General features: G+C 41.6%; 1 protein-coding gene and 1 non-coding gene across 2 annotated transcripts in view; one reads left to right on the forward strand and one right to left on the reverse strand.

Annotated features, from left to right (window-relative positions):
• The window catches only part of MDFIC (MyoD family inhibitor domain containing), a 53,586-nt gene extending 45,831 nt beyond the window's left edge, over positions 1–7,755 (reverse strand). The window contains exon 1 of the mRNA XM_056847264.1: positions 7,647–7,755. Coding sequence (XP_056703242.1) covers positions 7,647–7,740 — 94 coding nt within the window. The 5' untranslated portion in view covers positions 7,741–7,755. The remainder of the gene's footprint in view (positions 1–7,646) is intronic.
• Positions 7,756–20,320: 12,565 nt separating this feature from the next.
• Positions 20,321–20,394, forward strand: TRNAV-GAC (transfer RNA valine (anticodon GAC)). The gene has a single exon. It is a non-coding gene; the product is annotated as a tRNA-Val (tRNA).
• Positions 20,395–24,445: the final 4,051 nt, after the last annotated feature.

The raw sequence follows: 24,445 nt of genomic DNA on the forward strand, positions 1-24,445 counted from the left end.
AGGATTTTTAACACACATCTGGGAAAAGGAAAAACAAAATTCTAAGCCCCTTGATTAAACTGCTGTCCAAAACAGCACCCCTGTAGCAAGTTTAACGCTTGGCTGCATGAACAATTCATCCAAGATCTTGCTGAATTTTACAGCATTACCTGATTCCTTAAAGGGAAACCTTTATAATGTGAAAATCAAGAAACAGAAGAATGTACAGGTTTTAGTGAGTCTTTTATTATGGATGACAGTATGTGGTGTAATTGAAAGGTAAGGATCACAGGAAGTAGGACATGCTAGCACACGAGGTTGGCCACTATGGGCAATGAAACGAGCTGATATGGTTGCTACAATCCATCTGAGCGTGGTAGTTTGTTTCTGGAGGTACAAAAAGAGAATATAAAGGAACTATGAGCACAAAGTTACTGGTAAGGAGGACAGAGATTAAACAATATATTTATTTCTTGTAAAAGATGGCACAGCTATTCTAAAGGAAGGCATGGGCAATTCGAACAGAATCTCCTTCATAATTCACCCCCTCCCCTCCTGGAACTGCCCCCTCTTTTACCTTATGTGAAATAATTTCCAAGATCCTCCCTTCTCCTTTGACTGACCAGCATGCACTTATGATCCCTGCCCCCCCTCCATTCTCCCCCTTTCCAAGTCTCTATAATTGGGTCAGAACCTGCTCTGAAGTACGCACTTCTAGTTGCCTCTAACTCCATATTTGTGAAGCTGCAGAATGCCTCTTGACATACAGTAATGCTGCAATCCTAAGAACACTTTCCTGGCAGTAAGCCCCATGGAATAATATGGGGCTTACATCTGAGTAGATATGCTTAGGATTGCTCCCTAAGTGTACCTGTTTCTTTTCCCTTTTTGGCACATTTAGTGTTGAGATGCTTCAAACCCGCATTGCTGCTTGGGTCCCTGAATGGATGTTCAGTAGCTACAGTTTTCCTTATCAATTCTCTTGCCCTCTTTCCTTCTACTAGCCTCTTATCTTCTTGCTTGAATAATGTAACTTGTATACATACCACTTTGGTGCCTGATAGTTTCATTATTTTATATTAACAATGAGTAATTTCTATTATTTTGATTGCTTGAGACTTGCTAATTTCGCAATCCATTGCATAACTTTCATGATTTCACTCTATTTCAGATTCCGTTCTCCTTCAAAATTTGGGATGGCAAGTCAATATCTTAGTCACAAAGATTATGACTAGTGTGTGAATCACTGTGGAGATTTCCAAAGTCAGATGTAGAGTCTAAGCCAGCAGCACCATAGGAACAATTTGAAAGGCAGGGGAAAAAAATATTTCTTCCTTATACTTGGGAAAGTTTTAGAACAAATTTGGACTACAATTTGAAAGTGAGCCATATTCACACAAACATGTTTCTGGGGCAAAAATGTAGCATACCACTGGCACCAAGTTAACATTATTGGAATGTGCCAAAGATAAGAGTGATTTGGAGCTCCTAAAGTGATTATGGCGAGCCAACGTGGTGTAGTGGTTAAGGTTTTGGACCAAAACCTGAGAAACCCAGGTTCAAATCCCCACTCGCACCATGGAAGCTTGCTGGGTGACCTTGGGCCAGTCACATACTCTCAGCCCTGACCCTGGCTGGTATTTGGATGGGAGACCTCTAAGGAATACCACTGTGACATGGAGGCAGGCAATGGCAAACCACCTCTGAACGTCTCTTACACAAAAATCCCACCAGGGTTCACCATAAATCAGCTGTGACTTGACAGCAAAAAAAAGTGATCATAATTAGTTCATCAATCTAATACTCAAAGCATTCTGATCCAAATCAGAATCAGTGAGAATTTTACCAAGTTACTGCATCATACGTTACATATATATGCATTATTATATTGTTATATCTTTAAGCAAAAAAGTGTCAAAAGTACCATGGCATTTAATTCAAAATGTCAGGTAGCTTTACATGCCAACTTTACAAAGGAGTCCCCAGCTCATATACTTTAGTGGCTATTTTTTAAAAAACCTACTGATCTGAAGTGTAAAACTCTAAAATTGGCAAGTCTAAAAGACATTATTTACATAAACATCAGACTCTGATAGTATACCTAGGTATTTCACAAATTAAAGCAGTTTATTTTTTAATACTTTGACTGCAACTCACTGAAGCCATGTGAGTACAAACAGGAAAGGTGAGTTCAGCCAGAAATTTCTTTGATAGCCCTGCTGCAAACAGTCAAATTGATGAGGAGGCAAGCTGTATTTTTAGAATGAAACACTGCTTGCCTTTTCAGCACTAAGTGACTATAGCAGAAACATCAAAGGAGCCATGGCTCTGCCCCCACTTACTTCAGTCAGCTGTGGATTCTGGCTGGAAAAGAATCCAAGGTCAAAAATTTCAACTAAATCACCCTTCAAGATGGGCAGATAAAAAAGCAAATTTCAAGATGGTTCTTCAGGTGTATGTATATCCTTTCTCCATTTGTATGAATCATCTTAACTGGAATTACGTACATGAAACTGAATGCTGAAGTGTGCCCTTGCAACATCAGTGCTGAAGCTCTGCCAAAAACCTTGCATTTTGTTAGCTAAATTCACAGCTGCATTAAAATCAAAGTGAACCATGTAACATAAGACAATTAAACAAGAGACAACCAAAAGACAAGACAGTACTCATCCCTCAAAACAGTAGTATTAATAATACTGTCAAACATTAGCAAGAAAAAAAATAGCCTCTGTTACTCATAACGTTCAGTCATTGCCAGTAAAGTGTGCTACCTAATCTGGGAAAATGAGAAAACTTGCAAAACTTGAGGTTTCAGTAATATCAATGTTGATATACCACAACAGCACAGCCAAAAGAAAAGGCAAAGTTCAGCTCAACAATCTCTGCCTGAAGCATACAATTCTTACACAAGATTATCTAAATCAGGGTTAGATATGTGTTTCCTCTTTTCCCCTCAAATATTATGCTTACAAAACTTGGGAGTTACAACATAATTTACACTTATAAGCTGCTATGCCATAAAACTTCCTTAAATTACTGCTATGCCCACAAGCTACAAATACTGAACTAATTTCATCCAACACGGAACTAATTCAGGCAGTGGCAGCTCGCTCGCTCTAATTTGGGGGAGGGGGCAGACATGCAATTAAGGATAACTGCATCAACAAAATTCAAGTTTAAAAAAAAATAGAAGCAACTGCATGACCTTATTTGGTTTTGTTTTCCTAGCCCACTTTAAGATCCAACAGGAATTAAAGAAAGAGGAGGGGAGATTTTAGAATAAGCATTATGTGTCAACTTGTCTCTCTTTGGATCCAGACTTCCCTCCCTACAAAGTCAGCCCAACTGTGCAAGTGATGGGCCTCATCCCAAAGGTTGCAGCTATTTCCCATTCCTTTTAGCTTAGGCCTGTAACTGCAGGGGGTCACAACCTTCTTAACAATACACTAACCCATATTCTGAATGGCCAGCCCCCCACCCCGCTTTTTAACTGTAGCCTTTTTCCTTGTGGAGATACAAAGGAAAATGGCAAATTCCACCCAACTATCTCTCAATGATGATTGAAGGAAAACGAAAGATTGCCCTAGAGCTGGTTCCTATCACAAGACCAATCAACTCATTCCCACATGCCCTGTTCCTTAATTTCCTCTCCACTGAATCTTTATTGTTGCTTTTTTCCCCATGCCGCCAGTAGCAACAAGTAATACCAAGGGGCAGAAAACGTGAGATCAACACTATTTGTAAGTCGTCCATCTCTGTTGGCAGCAGGGTTAGTTACTTCATTGATACCCCACTTTTCTCCACAATGGGGACCCAAAGCAGCTTACAACATTGTTCTCCTCTCCACTAGTTTATCCTCACAAGAACTCTATGAAGTAGGTTAGGCTGAGTGTCACTGGTCCAAGGTCACCCAAGCACGTTTCCATGGCAGAGCGGAGATTTGAATTTCTATCTCCCAGATCCAAGTGAGGCAGCCTAAGCTGTCCTGTAGCTCTCCTCCCTTCTCAATGACTATACATTAGGTCTGGGTTTTTTTGGCAAGCATTTCAAACCTACTCCCCTGCACTGTGTTGCAATATCTGAGCAACAAAATACCAGCTAGTACCTAAATCGCTACAATCTTCTTCCTATCTGCCAAGGCTCCTGGATATTAAATAATTCACTTGGTTATTTAAATACTGCAGTCTGGGACAGCAACTTTGCACTATTCACAATGCATCTCTTTTTTGTAGCTGTGGGAAGCAGCAGTTTCTTGCCAGGTTACTTTAAAACAGGATTCCCCAACAAGGTGCACACCAAGTGTTTTTAGAAAGTGGGTAGGGCCAGGTGGGTCATTTGCCCAGCAACACTTCTGATTGGCTGTGCAGATTTTTACATTGCTGTGGCCACCACGGTACAAGGACCTGAAGGTAAGCTGCAGCAACCCTTTTGTGGCTGGCTCTAGCTCCTGCAGCAGCCATTTTGTGGCCGCACCCTGCTGTGTCAGAACTCTAAAGGTTCCCACAGGCCAGAAAAATTGGGGGCCCCTGCTTTAAAACTTTTAAGGAAATGACCTGCAACTGCAGACAAAAAGTCCAGTTGCACTTTCTCAGTGACACCCTCAACGTATTAACTTTGCAGATTGCTCTGTATTGCCTGACATTCTTGTGGTCTTCTACGATGGAGAGTTTACTGGCATATTTTTAAAATAATAAGTGTGAGATATCAGCAGACATACTAATCCCCCACCAAACCTCAAAGATACTGTCGGTAATCCAAGACATATGAAGGGTTGTTAAGGCTACTCAATGATCAGAAGTAGTCTATGCATGGACCACCACATCACATTTCCAGAATAAACTACTGCACTGAAAGTTGGTTCTGAAGTTAAATTCTGATAAGCCCTGACACTAATTAAACTATTATATTTGTCCAGGGAAAAAGTGGCTCTTTCAGCTTTAGGAAGTGGTTCCATAATGGATGGCATTTTTTGAAGAAGAAAAAACTTGCATGTAAGCAGCAGCTAGTATTCCCTGACATTTTCCAATTTGTCATGTATTAATTACTTGGCAACAGGTATGTGTGTTCCACTAAAAAAATATATATGCTCAAAAGTTATGCAAAGTGATATGGCCTGATTTCTAAATTAGATGTTCTGGGGCTCAACTTTCTCTAGGCCAACTTGCAGCCTACTAGCCAACCATAAAAGTCAGTAGCCATCTCTACTCTCAGATCCAAAAACATGTCATGGCTGCAAATGTCTCTTTACATGGGTAAATAAAAATGGAGTTGCAAGATTTAAAGAGCCAAAGGTGTATGGGGTGAGAGCTGAATCCTCCCTACTTGGATTTTGCTCCTATCCAGGCTCACTTCCAATATCACAGCTCAGGTAAGCAAGAACCCCAAAAATGAGAGCAAACGTGAGAGACAACACTCAGATCTATTGTCCACAATCCTTTGGACTTGTACATTATGTCTGCATCCTCTATTTAGAAAGGTAAGCAATAACGATACAAATTATTATGCCCAAACAAATTAAAACCTATATATATATTCATAAAAATTACAAGGCATAAATATAATATGGACATGTACATAACCTTCCAAAATAATTGCAAAATAAAATGAGAAATATGCATAAATATCAACATTTACACATGCTATCTAGGTCTGCCGTTGAAGTCAAGTCACAGACCCCAGTTGGTACATAATGTTGCAGCTCAGTTAGCTGGAACATGCATATTCTGCGGTCACTCTCAGGCTGCCCATCAGTCACTGGATTCAATTCAAGGTACTGACTATCACATATAAAGCTCGTTGTGGCATTGAGCCCTAGCATCACCTCTCCTGCTATATTCCACCATGATAGCTGCACTCACCTGAGCAGGGCCTTCTGCAGTATCGCCCTGCAAACGTGAAATTCAGAACCACACATACATGTGCATTCTCTGTTGTGGGCCCCCACTTTGTGGAATGGCCTGTCTGAGAAGGTCAAGAAAGCATCCACATTTCTAGAATTCCCCAAACTATGTCAAACAATTGTTCATGGGAATATTTTAATAAAAGCTACAGGCATACATTCAATGTGATCATTCAAGAAGGTGATTTAATAGAGGGAACAATTGTTTGGCATAATTTGTGGAATGCCAGAAATGTGGATGCTTTCTTGACCTTCTCAGACAGGCCATTCTACAACGTGGGGGCCCACAACAGAGAATGCACGTATATAGTATCTTGCTCTCACTACATAATTCCATCTTTTGGCATTGTTAATACATCATGTTTAATATGTATGCTTTGTTTTTAGATTTCTGTAATCCTACTTCTGCTACTTTACTAATTAGATATCTTATTCTACCTACATACATTGAGACTCAAGGCAAATTATACAATGAGAAAGGCAGACTATAAATAAAAATTAATTAGGGAGAACGGAATATAGGTATCTAAAAAAATAAAAATACTGTAGTGATTTTGAAGTGAACAAATAACAGCTCACACAAAAGATCTACTTGCTGAACAGTGCAGATGGAGAAGGCCGGGCTCACAGAAGAGCACAGCTCCTCCCACACTACTGAAAAGGTGGCATGGCCTTTTGTGAGCTTCCCATTCCCACATTACATGCTCATGTAAGATCACTCACATGAGTACAGTTGTGCTAATTTCTATAGCATACTGTAATCCTATACGCATTCACACACTACTGAACACACAGTGGTGGTTACTTCCTTACATGAACAGGATTTTGCTGTATGTCACACTGAACTCTATGGGATAGCCTTCTGGATAAGCAAACACAGGATTTGGCTGTTGCATTTTCCACACACTCCTTAAAAGTTTGAATCACAACAAGACATCAAAAAGCAATCCATTTACCAGTCTTCTGGGATGCCGAAGGGTTTATGAAACTCCAAGCTTTTGGGGTGAATGGTGCAGCAACAACCCCAAACAAGACTACAAGTGGAGCGGTGTTATCACATCTGTACAATGAGTTCTCTAGACTTCAGACATCACTCAGTACCCTTTAAACCTAAATGGCCATATTCCATGGCATAAAATGAAGAGGCAACCAGTCGAAAGTGTTCTCTTCACATGCACGTGAAGAGTCTGAACTCCTCTCATTGTATTTTTGGGAAAGAATACCTGAACCCCAACTTCTGTGCATCCAGAGAACACAGAGCCTGTCACGTTAACACAGGCTTCATCACGTGACCTACCCTTCAACGCTTGCTGCAAACCCTCCTGCTAATTAACACAGCAGAAGAAACGAAAGGAAGAGCAGAAATTAGCAGGAGTTCACTATGTACTCTGGAGGGAGCAGAAGGGCCAAGAGCATCTAACTCTTCTGAGAGCTTCAAAACATCACGGCTGACCTCCGAAGAGGAACAGGGTTTTTTTGTACAGGCAGCTCCTGCATGCCTCGGCCTTGCAGGAATTTGGGAGGCGTTGCGCGCACACACTTTTAAAAAAGGAGCAACAAACCGAAGAGGCGAGAAAAGCAGGCACGAGCTGCAGCCATCTCCTTCTGAAGGCATGCGAAATACTCAAGTGAGAACGGCGGAGAGGGAGGGGTCGCAAAGTGACGTCGGGGGTTTTTTTGGTCCAAGAGACCTCCACGCACGCACACGCGCCCCAAATCACAGCGGCAGCGTCGCTGCCTTTTGCAGGAAAACTTTCGGGCAGCTTACCTCCAGGGAGCGAGATCAAAAAGCTCTTTTCAGCCGGAGCGGCGCGCGCGGGCCCTGCAGGCCCCGGAGGAAGAGGTTCTCTCGCCCGGGACATCTGCCAGCTCTCTCCGCCGAGGAACGACGCTCTTCTCCTCCCCTCCCTTGCGACGGGCTTGAACGCACGGCCCTGCAGGAGCAAACGAGCGGGGCGAGGAAAAAGCCTTTCCAACGGATTTTTATGGTGTTTTTTAAATGCAAAAGAAAAGGGAGACTCGGGAAAGGAGACGCGCCACCAAGAAGCAACCCCAACTGTTGCAACTCCGCAGCCAGCGCCGCTTGCTCCTCCCACCCTGGTAAAAAAAAAAAAGTGCCTTCAAAACAAGCAAACACGCAGGCAGCGGTGAAAACGCGACCGCCAGCAGCCCCAAAGCCTTCGGCCTGAAGGAGCAGCCCGGGCGTTGCAAACTGCCTCGCTGCCCGAAAAGCAACAGTTAGGCCATTGATGCCCGGGAGGTGTTGCCTTGGATTCGCCGCTCTCCAGATGCGCCTGTTTTCCATCCACATTCTCAAAACTCTGCATGGGTGTTTTTATTATTATTATTATTATTATTATTATTATTATTATTATTATTATTTCGTTTTGAGGACTCGGATGGGGCAATGTGCATCTAGAGCGCGGCGAATCCGAGGGGGCATAAACGGCCTTAGGCGCCCCTACCGTGGCATTTCCTCGCGGGCTGCAAATCCGCGTCTCTTCTACGGAGGAGGAAACTTTCCGGGTGGCTCCGAGCAGCCCAGCTGGGCCCCCGACATCACGCCTGCAGCGGCTTCTTCCCCTATCGCTGTTTGCCGTTGCAGCCCCCCGGCCCAGACGGAGCCCCCCTCCCCGCCCCCGCGGGAAACTCCCTTCAACTTCCACACGAGTCACAAGGCCCCGCCCCTAAATTCGGGTCTTTAGTTTTGTCGCGCGCGCTCTCTCCGCTTCCCTCCTCCTCTCCATCATTTCCGCATCTTGCAAACCGTGGGTTCTTGTGTGTGTGCAAAGTGCGGTCAAGTCTCAGCTGACTTATGGCGACCCCTTTTGGGGTTTTCATGGCAAGGGACTAACAGAGGTGGGTTGCCATTGCCTTCCTCTGCACAGCAACCCAGGACTTCCTTGGTGGCTTCCCATCCAAATACTAACCAGGGCTGACCCTGCTTAGCTTCTGAGATCTGACGAGATCAGGCTAGCCTGGGCCATCTGTATTTAGTCACTTGAAACGGGATAGGAAACAGCACAAACGGACAGTTTCAACAATAAATAAGAATCAGAATCCATTTGAACCGAGTGTGGTCTGACCACGAGCGGGCCTGCTGCCTACAAGTTACGGCCTCTGCCCCCTAGGAACAAATGTGGTGGCGAGGGACAGGGCTTTTCTTTCAATGTTCGCATTTCAGCCGTTGTCGCAAGCAGAAAAAGTCGAGTAAGATATGACGCAAATGAAGCATTCGTAGTGAAGTGGCTGGTTGTCTTATAGAGTCCAATAAAGACAACTAAGGAGGTTAAAAGCAACAGTTCTTTATTTAGCTAAACACAGACCTGGGGTGAAATAACCCACAAATTAGATGCAGAGTTACTCACCAGAGAAACAAAGGAAGCTCAGAATTGGTTCTTGTAGGTTATCCGGGCTGTTTGACCGTGGTCTTGGTATTTTCTTTCCTGACGTTTCGCCAGCAGCTGTGGCAGACATCTTCAGAGGAGTAACACTGAAGGACAGTGTCAAGTGTGTAGGAAGAGTAATATATAGTCAGAAAGGGGTTGGGTTTGAGCTGAATCATTGTCCTGCAAAAAGTATCAAAGGTAATGTGCTAATCACTGTCCTGTAAGTATCAAGATAATGTGCTAATGAGGGTGTGGTATGTTAATATGGAACCATTGTATCCTGAAGTGATCTGTTAATGTGTGAAATCCAAAGCTAATCTGCATGGCTATTGTGGACTGTAGTCTTTGTTAGTCTGGAGGTTTTCAGGACAGGAAACCAATGATTCAGCTCAAACCCAACCCCTTTCTGACTATATATTACTCTTCCTACACACTTGACACTGAGTGACACTGTCCTTCAGTGTTACTCCTCTGAAGATGCCTGCCACAGCTGCTGGCGAAACGTCAGGAAAGAAAATACCAAGGCCACGGTCACACAGCCCGGATAACCTACAAGAACCAATGAACTCTGACCGTGAAAGCCTTCGACAATATTTTGAAGCTCAGAATTATTTATGCATTCGCATGGGGCAGGCCCATGGCTGCTGACAAGCAGATTGATACACAAAAGCACCAATGCACATTAGGTATCTACTCCTCTCTAATTAGCATAGCCTATAGATATTGCCCGAAGGCGTCTCTAAGCAAGTGCTAGGTCTTGTGATCTTAGTAAGTAGAAACCACATTCCTAAAGATGAAGGTAATTCAAAGACACTATTTTCTCTACTGGTGAAAGGCCGTACCAGGCAAGCAATGTAATCTGTTGGCCTCTTATAGTTGTGGATGCCAACATTCCCAAAGCTTCCATGTGTGTGCATATGAATACATAATGTTCTAAACCAGCCCTTATATCTGGGCATTACAGTAGCCCGTCTTGAGGGCCTCTTGTGCTAACTATCAAGCCAGAGCAACTAACGGATGCCGCTGCTGCATATGCAGCCTTGCCCCCCCTCCTGCCCCCACCGCGCAAGCCTATGAACAGCAATTCCAGTTGGTTTCAATGGGCTTAGATTGGAGTACAGTTAAATTGTGGAACTTCCTGCCCCAGGATGTGGTGATGGCTGCCAACTTGGAAGGCTTTAAGAGGGGAGTGAACATGTTCATGGAGGGGAGGGGTATTCATGGCTACTCGTAAAAATGGCTACTAGTCACGATCCATACCTATTCTCTCCAGGATCAGAGGAACATGCCGAATATCTTAGGTGCTGTGGAACACAGGCAGGACGGTGCTGCTGCAGTTTTCTTGTTTGGAGGCTTCCTGGAGGCAGCTGGCTGACCACTGTGTGAACACTGCTGGGCTTGATGGGCCCTGGTCTGATCCAGCATGGCTTTTCTTATGTTCTTATGAGTAATTCATCATAGGATTGTACTGGGGGTAGGTATGGGCTGGGTATCCACTGGATTTGGTGATGTGAGAGTGGAAAGGGAATGTATTCAGCGTGCTTCTGCTTATGCAAGGGTTGCAACAACTGATAGCACTTAAATATAATGTCTGAAGAAGTAACAATGTGCAACGAGAGCAATGGAATGTACAATAGGCGGTTCTATTTTGTTTGTTATATCTTTGTGCTGACAGAAAAGATAGTGGGGATACAATCACTTTCCCTTAATGCAAGCAGTCAATCTTAGCACTTTCACAAGGATGGTTGCACACATGGATATCTTACATGGGATCCATCCCAAATGTAAAAATGACATCTGTGTTCCATGGATCTTGCTACCAACATTCGTAAACTTGGATGTAAATACTAGCATCCAGTCTGAGTATTGGTTGCCACATGAGATCACAATCATGCTGGTGTCTTTAGTGCATACATGTGTTGGGAAGAATTCACCCCGCAACAATCAATTTTCTTTCAAAAAATTAAAAATTTGCTATCCTGCCCTGCACCCTCACATACAGCAAAGCTAAATTAATTTATTTCTTCACTGTTTTTAATCTGCAGGAAAGACCCACTGTGGCATCTGAAACAGTCTTTAATAAAATGATATGCAGAACTCTTACCTAAACCAATGATCTAACACGTGTCATACATTAGAAGAATAGAATTTGGCTCAAAGCAACACTGAAATCAATGAAAAACATAGAGTGATCTGTGAGAGGCTCATACAGTATAGAAGGTCAAGTTTCAAAAGTCTTATCTACTAACTACACACTTCGTGAATTTAGTGGCACTGTGATTATCTCCTTCAGTGGGATGGGCTGAGTTTGCTCTTCAACGGTTTCAGGTCCTAAACTCGACATAATGATGAGTTAGCCACAGCCCTAAAACTATGCATGTCTCCCACTGATATCTACAGGATTTGCATGCATTTAACTGTAACTAAAGTTGAAGGTAAACTTCAAAAACTTTAGCAAAAAAATTAGAAATAAGGTTTTATCACAGTTACTAGTTTTGTTTAACTCACAAGCTTGCTTCCAGCTATTTTTATATGATATTGACCCAAATACAGGTATTGCTTAAATATTTGCTCTTTATTATTTGTCCAGCTAAATTTCGATGCACAGAAGTAGATGGGAGTGGGGTTTGTTATAAAATCCCAGGATTTGGCCCTATGACAAGCAGCACCAGACCCTCAAACCATTGGGCGACACCATCAAATTTTGTTTCAACTGTTTGATTGTTCCCTCAATAATAATGTCTCTGTGTGTGTGTTAAGTGCCGTCAAGTCGCTTCCAACTCATGGCGACCCTATGAATGAAAGTCCTCCAAAACGTCTTATCTTTGACAGCCTTGATCAGATCTTGCAAAATGAGGGCTGTGGCTTCCTTTATTGAGTCCATCCATCTCTTGTTGGGTCTTCCTCTTTTCCTGTTGCCCTCAACTTTTCCTAGCATGACTGTCTTTTCCAGTGACTCTTGTCGTCTCATGATATGACCAAAATACGATAGCCTCAATTTAGTCAATAATAATGTCTAGCCTTGCTAATTTAATGATTACATGATTTTATTTTTTTGGTTGCCTACTTTTCAAGGGCTTTGAGAAGCCTGAATTGGGACTGAGATGCAAACTGTCTTCTAGCTTGCTTTTTAGCTTTCTCAGGCAGTGTGTAGTTCTCATTTACTGCCTTGTCCTGGCAAGCCCTTCTGTAACTTAAAACCTTGAAAACAAATTAAGTTTGTAACCTAATTGCCTATTTGACCTAATTCCTCCATTATGATATTGTTATATGCTCACCCCCTTCTCTTCCCCAAGTGGGCAATCCTATTGGGTTTACTTTGCTGTGTATGATAGAGACTTGGAGACTGATGGCCTTAAAAATGTTTTCTTTAGTTATTGATGTACAAGTAGAGCATAAATGGGTGTTCAGTACAGGACAGCAGGAGGTACCCTATCCCGCAACACATCCTCAGAGATTGTGCATCTCAAGGTACTTCATCTTTCAGCAAATTCACACATCTTCTTGTCCCTGTTCTATCTGAATTCAAAATTGTCAAAATTTCTTTCTCACATACCCATTCCCACAAACATATATCCATGTCAGCTGGGGTAGTATTACCTTTTCTAAGTTCTGATGGGCAAAAGGGTTCAAACACACTTATTGGAAAGTCATCTCCTAACAATCAATATACAGTGAGGAGAAAAAGTATTTGATCCCCTGCTGAATATGCCCGTTTGCCCTCTGACGAAGAAATGACATCCATAATTTTAATGGTAGGTTTATTGTAGCTGTGAGAGACAGAATAACAATAGGAAAAACCCCAGAAACCCAGAAGACAAAAGTCAGAGATTGATGTGCATTATAATGAGTGAAATAAATATTTGATCCCCTTGCAAAAGATGACTTAGTACTTGGTGGCAAAACCCTTGTTGGCAATTACAGAGGTCAGACGTTTCTTGTAGGTGGCCACCAGGTTTGCACACATCTCAGGAGGTATTTTGTCCCACTCCTCTTTGCAGATCCTCTCCAAGTCAGTAAGATTTTGAGGCTGATGTGTAGCTACTCGAACCTTCAGCTCCCTCCACAGATTTTCGATGGGATTAAGGTCTGGAGACTGGCTAGGCCACTCCAGGACCTTAATGTGCTTCTTCTTGAGCCACTCCTTTGTTGCCTTGGCCGTGTCTTTTGGGTCATTGTCATGCTGGAATACCCATCCTCGACCCATTTTCAATGCCCTGGCTGAGGGAAGGAGGTGCTCACCCAAGATTTGACGATACATGGTCCTGTCCATTGTCCCTTCGATGCGGTGAAGGTGTCCTGTCCCCTTAGCAGAAAAACACCCCCAAAGCATAATATGTCCCCCTCCATGTTTGACGGTGGGGATGGTGTTCTTGGGGTCGTAGGTAACATTCCTCCTCCTCCAAACACGGCGAGTTGAGTTGATGCCAAAGAGCTCGATTTTGGTCTCATCTGACCACAACACTTTCACCCAGTTCTCCTCTGGGTCATTCAGATGTGCATTGGCAAACTGCAGATGGGCCTGTACATGTGCTGTCTTGAGCAAGGGGACCTTGCGGGCTCTGCAAGATCTCAGTCCTTCACGGCGTAGTGTGTTACCAACTGTTTTCATGGTGACTATGGTCCCAGCTGCCCTGAGATCATTGACAAGTTCCCCCGTGTAGTTCTGGGCTGCTTCATCACCGTTCTCATGATCACTGCAACTCCACAAGATGAGATCTTGCATGGAGCCCCAGACCGAGGGAGGCTGACAGTTAGGGTTAGGGTTGTCACCTTCTCACCAAGCTGCTTGGCAATAGTCTTGTAGCCCAGTCCAGCCTTGTGCAGGTCTACAATCTTGTCCCTGACATCCTTGGACAGCTCTTTGGTCTTGGTCATGGTGGCTAGTTTGGAATCTGATGGATTGATTGCGTCTGTCGACAGCAGAACCCTAACCCGGCTGGTTGATAAATGGTTAATTTTCAATGTGGCCAAATGTGTGGATACTTAAAACCACAGATCTGAGCCATGAACAGATAAGACATATCTTTCTACAAAGCCCGAGGTTTGCCGAACAATTTGAAATATGAAAAAAATACACTAGGGGGTTAAAACACCTTAAAATAATAGAAGCAGTGCCTGTAACTTTTAGAAACAAACACCATCTGTGGCTGTTGCTAGATAACCACAACAATATTTCCAATTGAAGCCTTGGTTTATGTCAGTAAAAGGCAGGAAGAGGGGGCAGGACCCATTCCAGGACTGTCCTGGCCTTTGAGAGAGAACTCAGGGTAAATAAATAATAAATATAGCAGAAGATGGGCAGCAGATTAAAAGAATGTAGATTGGTTGGTGGGAGTGGGGGTGAGAAGGATCAACTGAAGCAGGGAAAGGTGAGGATATGTGGCTTGCCATGAACAGGGAATGAGGAAATAGTGTGGGGAAGGGCATAAAGGGGAAACTAAGGTGCCTCTTGCAAGTCCTTTTGGGTCCCTCCCTGCCTCTAATTGGTTAAACTTTCTGGGCTATGAGTAAAACAAAGGAATGGCCAGCTAGCTACCTGAGAATATCACTAGATCCAGACCAGCCTATCATTCCTGGTCAAGCACCGTCAACTAGAAAAGCAACAGTCAGATATTTTCTTTGCAGAGCATAAGAGGCTGAAGCTGAATCCCTCAAACAATGGGTTCCAGTATTTTAAACATCAGTTGCTCTTTGTACAGAGTGACACTAAAGATAAAAATTTTCACTTATAAAAGGTGGCAAGCTGCCTAAATTCCATCATCTACACTACTGTTAAAATGTAGAAATAAAAGAACCTTTTCCAGGGGTACTGAGAACCACTATAGGTCCCCAAGTAAGGATTCCCTGTGGGGCCTGACCCAACCGAACTATAGGAAAATAAATGTATGCCTTGGTATTGACACAAATAGGCTAATAATGATTAATATGTGCATCATGCTTCTTCTCATTTCATTTCTCACATTTATATACCACTTGTCTTTCAAGGAGCACATGGCAATGAGCAGAGTTTCTCCATTTTCTACTCACAACAATTCTGTGAGGTATGTTAGGTTGAGAAATCATGACTGGCCCAAGGTCATACCTCCTCTTCCCCCACTCCCACCAACCAATTAACAAGTTAAATTTAGGGCAACCAGGTCCTCTGGAATTCTGTTCCCTTATACACTTGCTAGGAAGTAAATCCCATCAAGCTGATGCAGTGGCAGGTACACATCTTTTTTTTTTTTTTAGGATTGTAGAATGAAATAGCAAACAGACATGTCATCACAACAAAACATCAACTAGTAATTAATTATGTTTTTACCAATGTATTTGAAAATGCAGTGATGAGAAATAAATTATGCTGTTCCACAGTATCTTCCTGGTACCAAACTCTACATGGCATGATACCAATCTCAAAGAAAATTATAATATGAATTCTAAGTATAAATAATGCTGAGCTACCTAAACAACTCCATCAAACATTACATACTAATTTTTAAAGCCTTTAGAAACATGTTCAGAGACTTTCTGGATAACCTTTGTTTATAAGCAGATTTCCAGCAAAGTAGATTGAATGGCAACAGCATGAAATTGCTAGTGGAGGAGGAAGCGTATGAGAAAGTACCAATCACCATCAGCAAACTTACTGTACAGTACAAAAATGCTATCAGAAGCACAGAGTAAACAAACAGAATAAATGGAAACAATTTTATCACACGAGTATATTTCAATTATAGTAATTTTAGATGTTATTTGTACATATAATAGGTAAAATACTACTGGGAAGGGGGAAAATGAGATTTTCCAGATTATGGTATTTCTTTCATTATGTTATGCAGGTAGCATTTCAGCCCAGTGTCACTTGAAATCTATATTTTACATGTATTTGTATAGAGTTGTAAGCACTCATAAAATTACACTGCATTCACTCAACAGCATCAAACTAATAACTTGTCAGTAAAAAGGGTACAGACCTTTACAAATATAATGACAATATAAAAGAGTATCTAGCCCTTCCTAAAATGTAAAAAGTGTGTCTAAAATATTTCTCTAATATGAGTAGTGAATAATATTGTCCTGTTTACATTAGTTAGGAGATCAGATAAAGAGACCTGTAAAAATTTAGTCAACGTTTTTGTATATGTTGTTTTAATAGATATTCATAACATATACCATGATAGCTCCTTTTAAGCTATTAGTGTATTACACATTCTGTATTATGGATTCATAATGCAGAATGGTCTTAGTTACATATTGTGTACAATTCTTAATACATATTCAAAGCATATCTTGTACCAGCTCCTTTGGAACTATTAACATGTATGCTGTGAATGTGTATTAAAAGCAGAATATGTTTGCATATTATGAGTCCATAATATTGAATCCATGGTAAAATCTTTCTTTAAAAAAAAAAGGTGGTTATTATACATACACACAGCCTGTTCACTCATGCTTCACCTTATGCTTCTGCCATTTTGTGGGTTTGAGGTTCCTACTGCCTGAACAATTCAAAAGGGAAAAAACAGGCCACACATTTTGAGAATTCAATGGGTTATTATTTTCTTTGTGAGGTATTTTTAGCGTCATCTTCCTCGCTTACATTTTATTTGATGATTTACAACATTTGGAGAAACTGGTTTCCAAAGCTGGACTCCAAAATAACATTAACTTGGGGATTTAGTTGGAGGATTTTCAGAAGTTTTGAGAACAGAACAGGATCGTCCCAGTCAGAAGGCTTGCAGAATCTGTCCATTTTGACGTACTGATGCTCAGCCTTTTGGACTAGCTGCAGTGTTTTCTGTAAAACCAATGATGGACACCATCCCTTGCTTATATCATGCACTGTTGGTTTGGGTAGGCAATCTAGTCACTTGTTTTCTCCTGCTTTTGGGAGAAAACAGGAATGATATCTCTGTCAGTAGCCATGGGAAACCATGGAAGTGAGAAAGAAATGGAAATTTACTTTTACCTGTCCCATTGTAGCTGGAAGGAGAAGCCAACATTCTGAGTTGATGAATTCTGTTCCAATGGTATGGTCCATTGTTGTCAGCATTTTAAGGCTCTTGTCATGGGTGCCATTTCAGTAGAAATAAGTGTGGCACTGAATGAGTGCTGTGGTCACGCTACAATCTGTGAGGGAAAGGTAGGCAGTCTAGCCTACCTTACAGGGTTCTTATGAGGATAAAATGGAGGCAAGAAAAATGATGTAAGTTGTTTATGTCCCCCACTGGGGAGAAAGCCAGGGTATAAATGAAGTAAATAAATAATAGGTCAGACATCATAACTTTGGGTATAGTGGTAGTGCTACTGACTGTCTGTAGAGACCTCTCCATTGGGATGGGATTTCAGCAGCAGGAACACACTCATTTCTGCTGGGGCTGTGCTGTGCTGCCATGTTACTTTCACTAGGCCAGGAGTCCCCAGTGTGATGCCTGTGGGCTCCATGGTGCCCAACAACACCTTTTCTGGCATCCATCAAGTATTTTTAGAAAGTGGGTGGGGCTTTTGCTCAGGAAGGCTTCTGAACTGCCATTGAGATTTGATTGGCTGTTCAGATTTTTAAAATTATTGCTTTGGCAGCAGCTGCCACCACAGGTCAAGAATCTTTACAGTGTGGCTGAAGGTAAGCTGGCTCCACCTCCTGTGGCAGCCAGTGTGTGTCAACCATTTTGTGGCTGTGTATTCTGCTATGTCAGAATTACGAAAGATTGGGGACCCTTGCACTAGGCTATATACATAGATTGTTTGATAGCACGCATCACATTCCACACTCCTTTTGCAAGTGAGTTTTGAAAGGCCAGCTCAGCCCCATTCATCTAGATGACTTGTTTTCTGGGAGTGTTGGGTACTGAAAACTCGGATACTTTTCTTAGGGTTTCCAACCTGGCTTGGAAACTCAGGCTTCCAACCTGGATTTTAGCATCCCTGTTCTGATGAAAAATCTGAGGGACCATCCACCAAGTCATAGAGTGCTGAATTGGACTCAGGTTGCAGCATCTCACAGTTGCCAGCCCAGAAAACAAACTCAGAAGCCTTGTAGGGGGAAAGCTCCACTTGACCCCACCCACTTTCTAAAAACACTTGGTGGGCTCCAGGAAAGTTGTCGGCAGGTGCCCTGGCACCCATGTGCACCATTTTGGGGACCACTGCTCTAGGAAAATGTTACAGGCTGGAAGAACTAGATGGGCAGTACTGAACATCCCCTATCATTTGAAAGTGGAGACAGAAAAGCCAGGACTGTATGGCACTAGTAGTACTTTTGCGTAGGCATGGTCTCCAGTGGTAACCATGATGATCCACAAAAAGGAGGCTTCTTTAAAAGACTTTTGGGCATTAAGACGTCAGACTGGTCATGTACCTGTGTAGGGAACTGGAAGCTATGCTTCCCAGGGGCTGACAAGGGAAGTATCGGCAGGGATAGAGGGTGGGATACAAATCTAAATAAATAAATAAATAAAATTATGTTCAGCGCACATTAGCCTCATCTTGAAATACTCCTTTCTGGTGAGCTGATCACCATTCATTATGGGAACATATATGCTGCCTCAATTTTGTCTTAAAGTTGCATATTGCCAAAAACTTTGGATATAAGTATCCTTTCAAAAAAGTGGTAGAATTTAGTTATCCCAGACTAATGAGTGGTTCTACTTTTGTGCTCACTTTGGACACAATATGCAGATTCTTGCCAGTAGTGAAATAACAGCTCAGACTTTGGTCTCTTTCTGTCCTCACACATACACCAAAAACTGAAATTTAATCCAAAAACCAGTCACACAAAACTTCATGAGATCTTCTTGACATGCAAAGTTTTGAGTTCCAAAGTTCAAAATCTATTTGTTTATTTATTTAGGTGTGGAAATCTACAAACAGCTTTGAGATTTGATCATTTGAGTATGTATTTGTTAAAAGCTTTAAAAAAAAAAAGAAATCTGAGGGTTTTTTTCTTCAAACATTATTTAAATAAGTTTACTGTCCGTAAAGGCCATTTTCAAGCATTCAGAATATTAGAGAATGAGGACAGCATTTGTTTTTCCCAACATTGGTAATTGTAGCATTCCAGATGTATAAACAGGGAATAACTGCTTCAATGGTTTTGGGAGCATAATGCAACTCAAGCGGTTTTGGACATGACAGTATCACCAAAGCAAACAAGACTTCAAGTACCTTGTTCTTTATGTTCCTCTGCAATATTATCATATCCAAAATTAAACTTTTGTCTGGGCGCTTGCTCTTCCTGTTCAATCCATGACACTATCATGTCTAAAGCCACTCTGAGCTTTGAAACAAGCCAGGAACAAATGAGGAATTGTGATTTGTGAATAGTGAAAAGTACTTCATCTGAAAGCATTTAATAATCTTGATATCACTTCAGAGGCACTAGATGAAGTGCATTCTAAAATGAACTCATGTAATTAATGGCAACGTGCCAAAATCCCCCAGAATCAAACGTTTATAAACCTGTAAGTAAATATGCTTCGCTGTCTGGAGCATTAAAAGATTATAATACAGTAACTAGACTCAGAAAGGTACCTAATGAGAGGTAATCCTACCCTACAGAATCATCATTTTGCTGGCGTCACTATGTAACTATATTAGAAAGGAAGAAATCATCAAACTTTTAGCATTCTCACTTTACAAAAGAAATTTTTTACCATTATAGTCTAGTGGATAGGGTTATTACATTGTACAAATTCTCTCATTTCTCTTTTTGTCTACTTCCAATATATTTTATTCCCACCATTTTAAGGTATTAGTTTAAATGCTCTAAAAGTTGTAATTTTAAAGTATAATTTTACTTAACATAATATCTGATGTTATGAAGCTGGAGAAGCAAAGTTATGTAAAGTTATATCCTCATAGTTTTGATGATTTAAAAAATAATAATCTACAACCTGATACTTGTAGCTTTTCCCCCCTCATAGTTTGTCAAAGAACAAGTGTACTTAAAATACTGAAAGTTGAAATTACTTAATCATCATAAAGCAAATTCGAATGTAATCATTCTAAACTGGACTCAATCCTCATATGCATGGAAGAGTTTTGGACATAATCTACCATTTTCATTTGGGGAGGGCTGTGGCTCAGTGGTAGAGCATCAGCTTGACATGCAGAAGGTCCCAGGTTCAATCCCTGGCATCTCCAGTTAAAGGGACTAGGCAAGGAGGTGCCTCTGCCTGACGTCTGCCTGACCCTGGAGAGCCACTGCCAGTCTGAGTAGACAATACTGACTTTGATGAACCAAGGGTCTGATTCAGTATAAGGCAGTTTCATGTGTTCATGTATCATTAGGACTAGGTTTTTAAGTATACACAAAACCATTTTGATTGGCATTTGGAGTTAAAATGATCAGAGGATGAAAACTATATCATGTTTGTTGTGAAAGCCTAAATATATTTTAGGGCACAAGCCTTGAATAAACTTCCACACTTCTTAGGAAACAACTTGCATATAAGCACATAAAATTTCACATACCAACCTTCAGGCTACCGCATTTACACATTTGCAGACAGAACTCCTCTTACACCTTTATATCCATAAGGGTAACTTCCTTGATAAACCATCTCTGTTTGTCTGATGCCTTGAACACCCTATGGGGTTGCCTTAAGTCGTCTGCAACTTGATGGCACTACACACACAACTGCCTTGAAGACTATGCCAACCTAAGAAACCATGAGATTACTTGTTTAACAGCCAATCGTTCCATCTGAGGTGACTAAGCAGAGCTACTCTCTTTTAAGTCCAGTTCTCCTTAGAACTGCAATTGTCTTTTCTTGCTAAAATGAAGGTAGAGTATATTAACTGAGTATATTAACTGAAAGTACTCATTACAGGAAAACTTACAACATCTGAAGACTGTCCAGGTTGGACCCAGACTGTTGCACCATTCTCTTCTTTACTGCAGCCCCTGTCACACAATCCTTTTATTCATGCAGGTCTCATGACCCCCCAGCATAGCCATTTCGGTGATCAAAGAGGACCCTCTTCTCCCTTTTTCAGCTCTAGAAAAACTGGTTGGATCCAACTCATAAAGTGGTTGTTTTAACATAATTTTTACAAATTATGTTTTTTTTAAAATATGTCAGTTGCTGTAAGCTTTCAGGATAATATAGGACACCTTTAAAATAAACAAACAAATAGCTCACAGAGTTATTTACGTTGCCACTGCATCATTCTCATATCCATATATAAACGTGTAGTATCTCTAAAACTTATTAATCCCATTTGATTAAGGGATAATGCTCATGGTGGAGAAATATATGAGGCAATTTATGGCGTGTGAGGGTGATTAAATGCTGAAGTAGAGCTCAGGCATTTGATAATTGCAGAAGCTGTTTATTGCTAGAATATTCCAGGCTCATGCACATTAGTGCCTGTGAACCAACAACCCAGAAGCAAATTCCACAAACAAAGGAAGAAAGAAGATTATTTACAAAATCTCAGGATATCTGAATATTTTTATGCTGCAGCTATTTGCTGAAACTTCACATCAATATCATATGGGAAAGCTTAGATAAAATAAATTTTTCCCAGAAAATTTTAACTTTTCCAGTCTCGGAGATGGCAGATTAGAAATGAAACACCATGACTGAAGAGTGTTTGTGTATAATTTGTCATGGATTGTTAACAAATTGACAGGATAGATGCAGCTTTATTTCAATTCATCCCATTAACAAAAGTGTTAAGACAATATATAAAGCCTCCAAAATCTTAAAATATGCGAGTAAGAACATAAGAATAAGAGCCCCGTGCCTCAGAGTGGTAAGCTGCAGTAATGCAGTCCAAAGCTTTGCTCACGACCTGAGTTCAACGGAAGTTGGTTTCAGGTAGCCGGCTCAAGGTTGACTCAGCCTTCCATCCTTCCGAGGTCAGTAAAATGAGTACCCAGCTTGCTGGGGGTAAAGGGAAGATGACTGGGGAAGGCACTGGCAAACCACCCCGTAAACAAAGTCTGCCTAGGGAACGTCGGGATGTGACATCACCGGGTCAGGAATGACCCGGTGCTTGCACAGGGGACCTTTACTTTTACCTTTTTAAGAACATAAGAAGAGCCCTGCTGGATCAGACCAGTGGTCCATCTAGTCCAGCACCCTGTCTCACACAGTGGCCAACTAGTTCTTCTGGAGGTCCAACAGCAGGGCGTAGAGGCTGAGTCCTTCCCCTGATGTTGCCTCCTGGCACTAGTATTCAGAGACTTACTGCCTCAGAATATGGAGGTTCCCTAGTCACTATGGCTAATAGCCACTAATAGACCTATCCTCCATGAATCCTCCATAATTCCCTTTTAAAGCTGTCTCTGTCTGTGACCATTACTACATCCTCTGGCAGTGAATTCCACATTTTAAACACTCATTGTTTAAAGAAGTATTTCCTTTTGTCTATCCTGAATCTACTGCCCATCAGCTTCATTGGATGCCTTCACATTCTAGTATATTGGGCATGGGAGAAAAGGTTATCTTTGTCAACTCTCTCCACCCTGTGCATCATTTTATAAATCTCTATCATGTCCTCCCTTTGTCATCTCTTTTCTAAACTGGAAAGTCCCCATCTCTTCAGCGTTCCCTCAGAAGGAAAGTGCTCCAGTCCCCTAATCATCTTGGTTGCCCTCTTCTGTACTTTTTCCAGCTCTGTGATGTCCTTTTTGAGGTACAGTGACCAGAACTGCACATAATATTCCAAATGAAGTTGCACCATAGATCTATACAGAGACATTAAAATATTGACTGGTTAGGAAATAGTCATGATGTGACATCACCCCATGGGTCCGTAATGACCCGGTGCTTGCACAGGGGCCTACCTTTACCTTTTTCCTAACATAGAGTTTACCTTGCTGCAGCACACTCTGTTGACTCTTTCACTGAGCTATCTACTATGACTGCAAGATTTTTTTCCATCACAGTCTCAGCAAGATCAGCCTATAGTTGAAGCTGGGATTTTTGTTCCAATGTGCGTCACCTTACACTACCTATATTGAACTACATTTGCCACATTGTTGCCAACTCACTCAATCTGTGGAGATCCTCCTGGAGCTCTTCACGGTCATCCCTGGTTTCTACCATCCAGAATAATTTTGTGTCATCTTCAAAGTACTCACCCCTAGTTCCAGTTTTTTTTATGAACAGAAGAAGAAGAATTGGTTTTTATATGCCGACTTTCTCTGCCACTTAAGGGAGACTCAAACCGGCTTACAATACTGATTCTTGTGGGACCCAGCTGCTTGTCATTTAATCCATAAGAGAACCCATCCCCTGATCCCTTGACTGCTAAGTTTACTCAGGAGTCTTTGGTGAGGTACCTTGTCAAAAGCCTTTTGTATATCCAAGTATATAATGTCTATTGGATAAGTGTTATCTAAATGCTTGTTCACTTTCTCAAAGAACTCCTAAAGGTTGGTGAGGCAGGACTTCCCTTTGCAAAGACATACTGATTTTCCCTCAGCAGGCTTTGTTCCTTTATGTGCCTAATAATTATATCTTTGATTGTCAAGCTGAGACAACTACTCATATTTTTTTTATCTTCAAAAATAGGTTACAGCTCTTCACATATTACTGCTGTGGTCTCTAGACAGAGAAAACCCAGACTCAACAGGCCATTTTACAGATGCAGTTGTGAAAGGTAAAATATAGAATGCTCATTCCTATGCCACAGTCTTTAAAAAATATTATGTGCCACAGTTTACCTTTGACATAAGTTGACCACCCATCTGGAGTCCTCCATGACCATGAGAAAGGATGCCTAGGAGCATGTTGTTTTGATGTGTATTTCCTGATCACTCTTGTGGTCACCAATAAAACATGATGCAGTGGACATATTTTTCTGTTTTGTTATGTTGCCTCTTGGCAGTTAGTCCCTTCCTTTTACTGGTATAGTGGGTCTTTACTGAGGAATGTTTGAGGCTGCTTTGGTATTTTAGTCATGCTGCTCATGTAAGCTTACCTCATTCCAGCTTTTACAGCATGTTCCTACCTTGCACAAGATCAGGTCTCATTCTAGATATTCACCAAAGAGGTAGAGTTGTAATAAGAAGATCAGAAATGTTATGGATAGTTATCTCCAAAAGCATGTCGGACCACATTTGTCCCACAAGCACACAATACTATTTAGAAGTCCACTGTGCCTTGTTAGGGAAGCAGCAAATCAGTTTGTTCCATTTGGTGGAGAGCAATACTATGGCATTAATGCACAAGGCAGGCAG

The sequence above is a fragment of the Euleptes europaea genome, chromosome 3 (assembly GCF_029931775.1).
Source record: "Euleptes europaea isolate rEulEur1 chromosome 3, rEulEur1.hap1, whole genome shotgun sequence".
NCBI lineage: Eukaryota > Metazoa > Chordata > Lepidosauria > Squamata > Sphaerodactylidae > Euleptes > Euleptes europaea.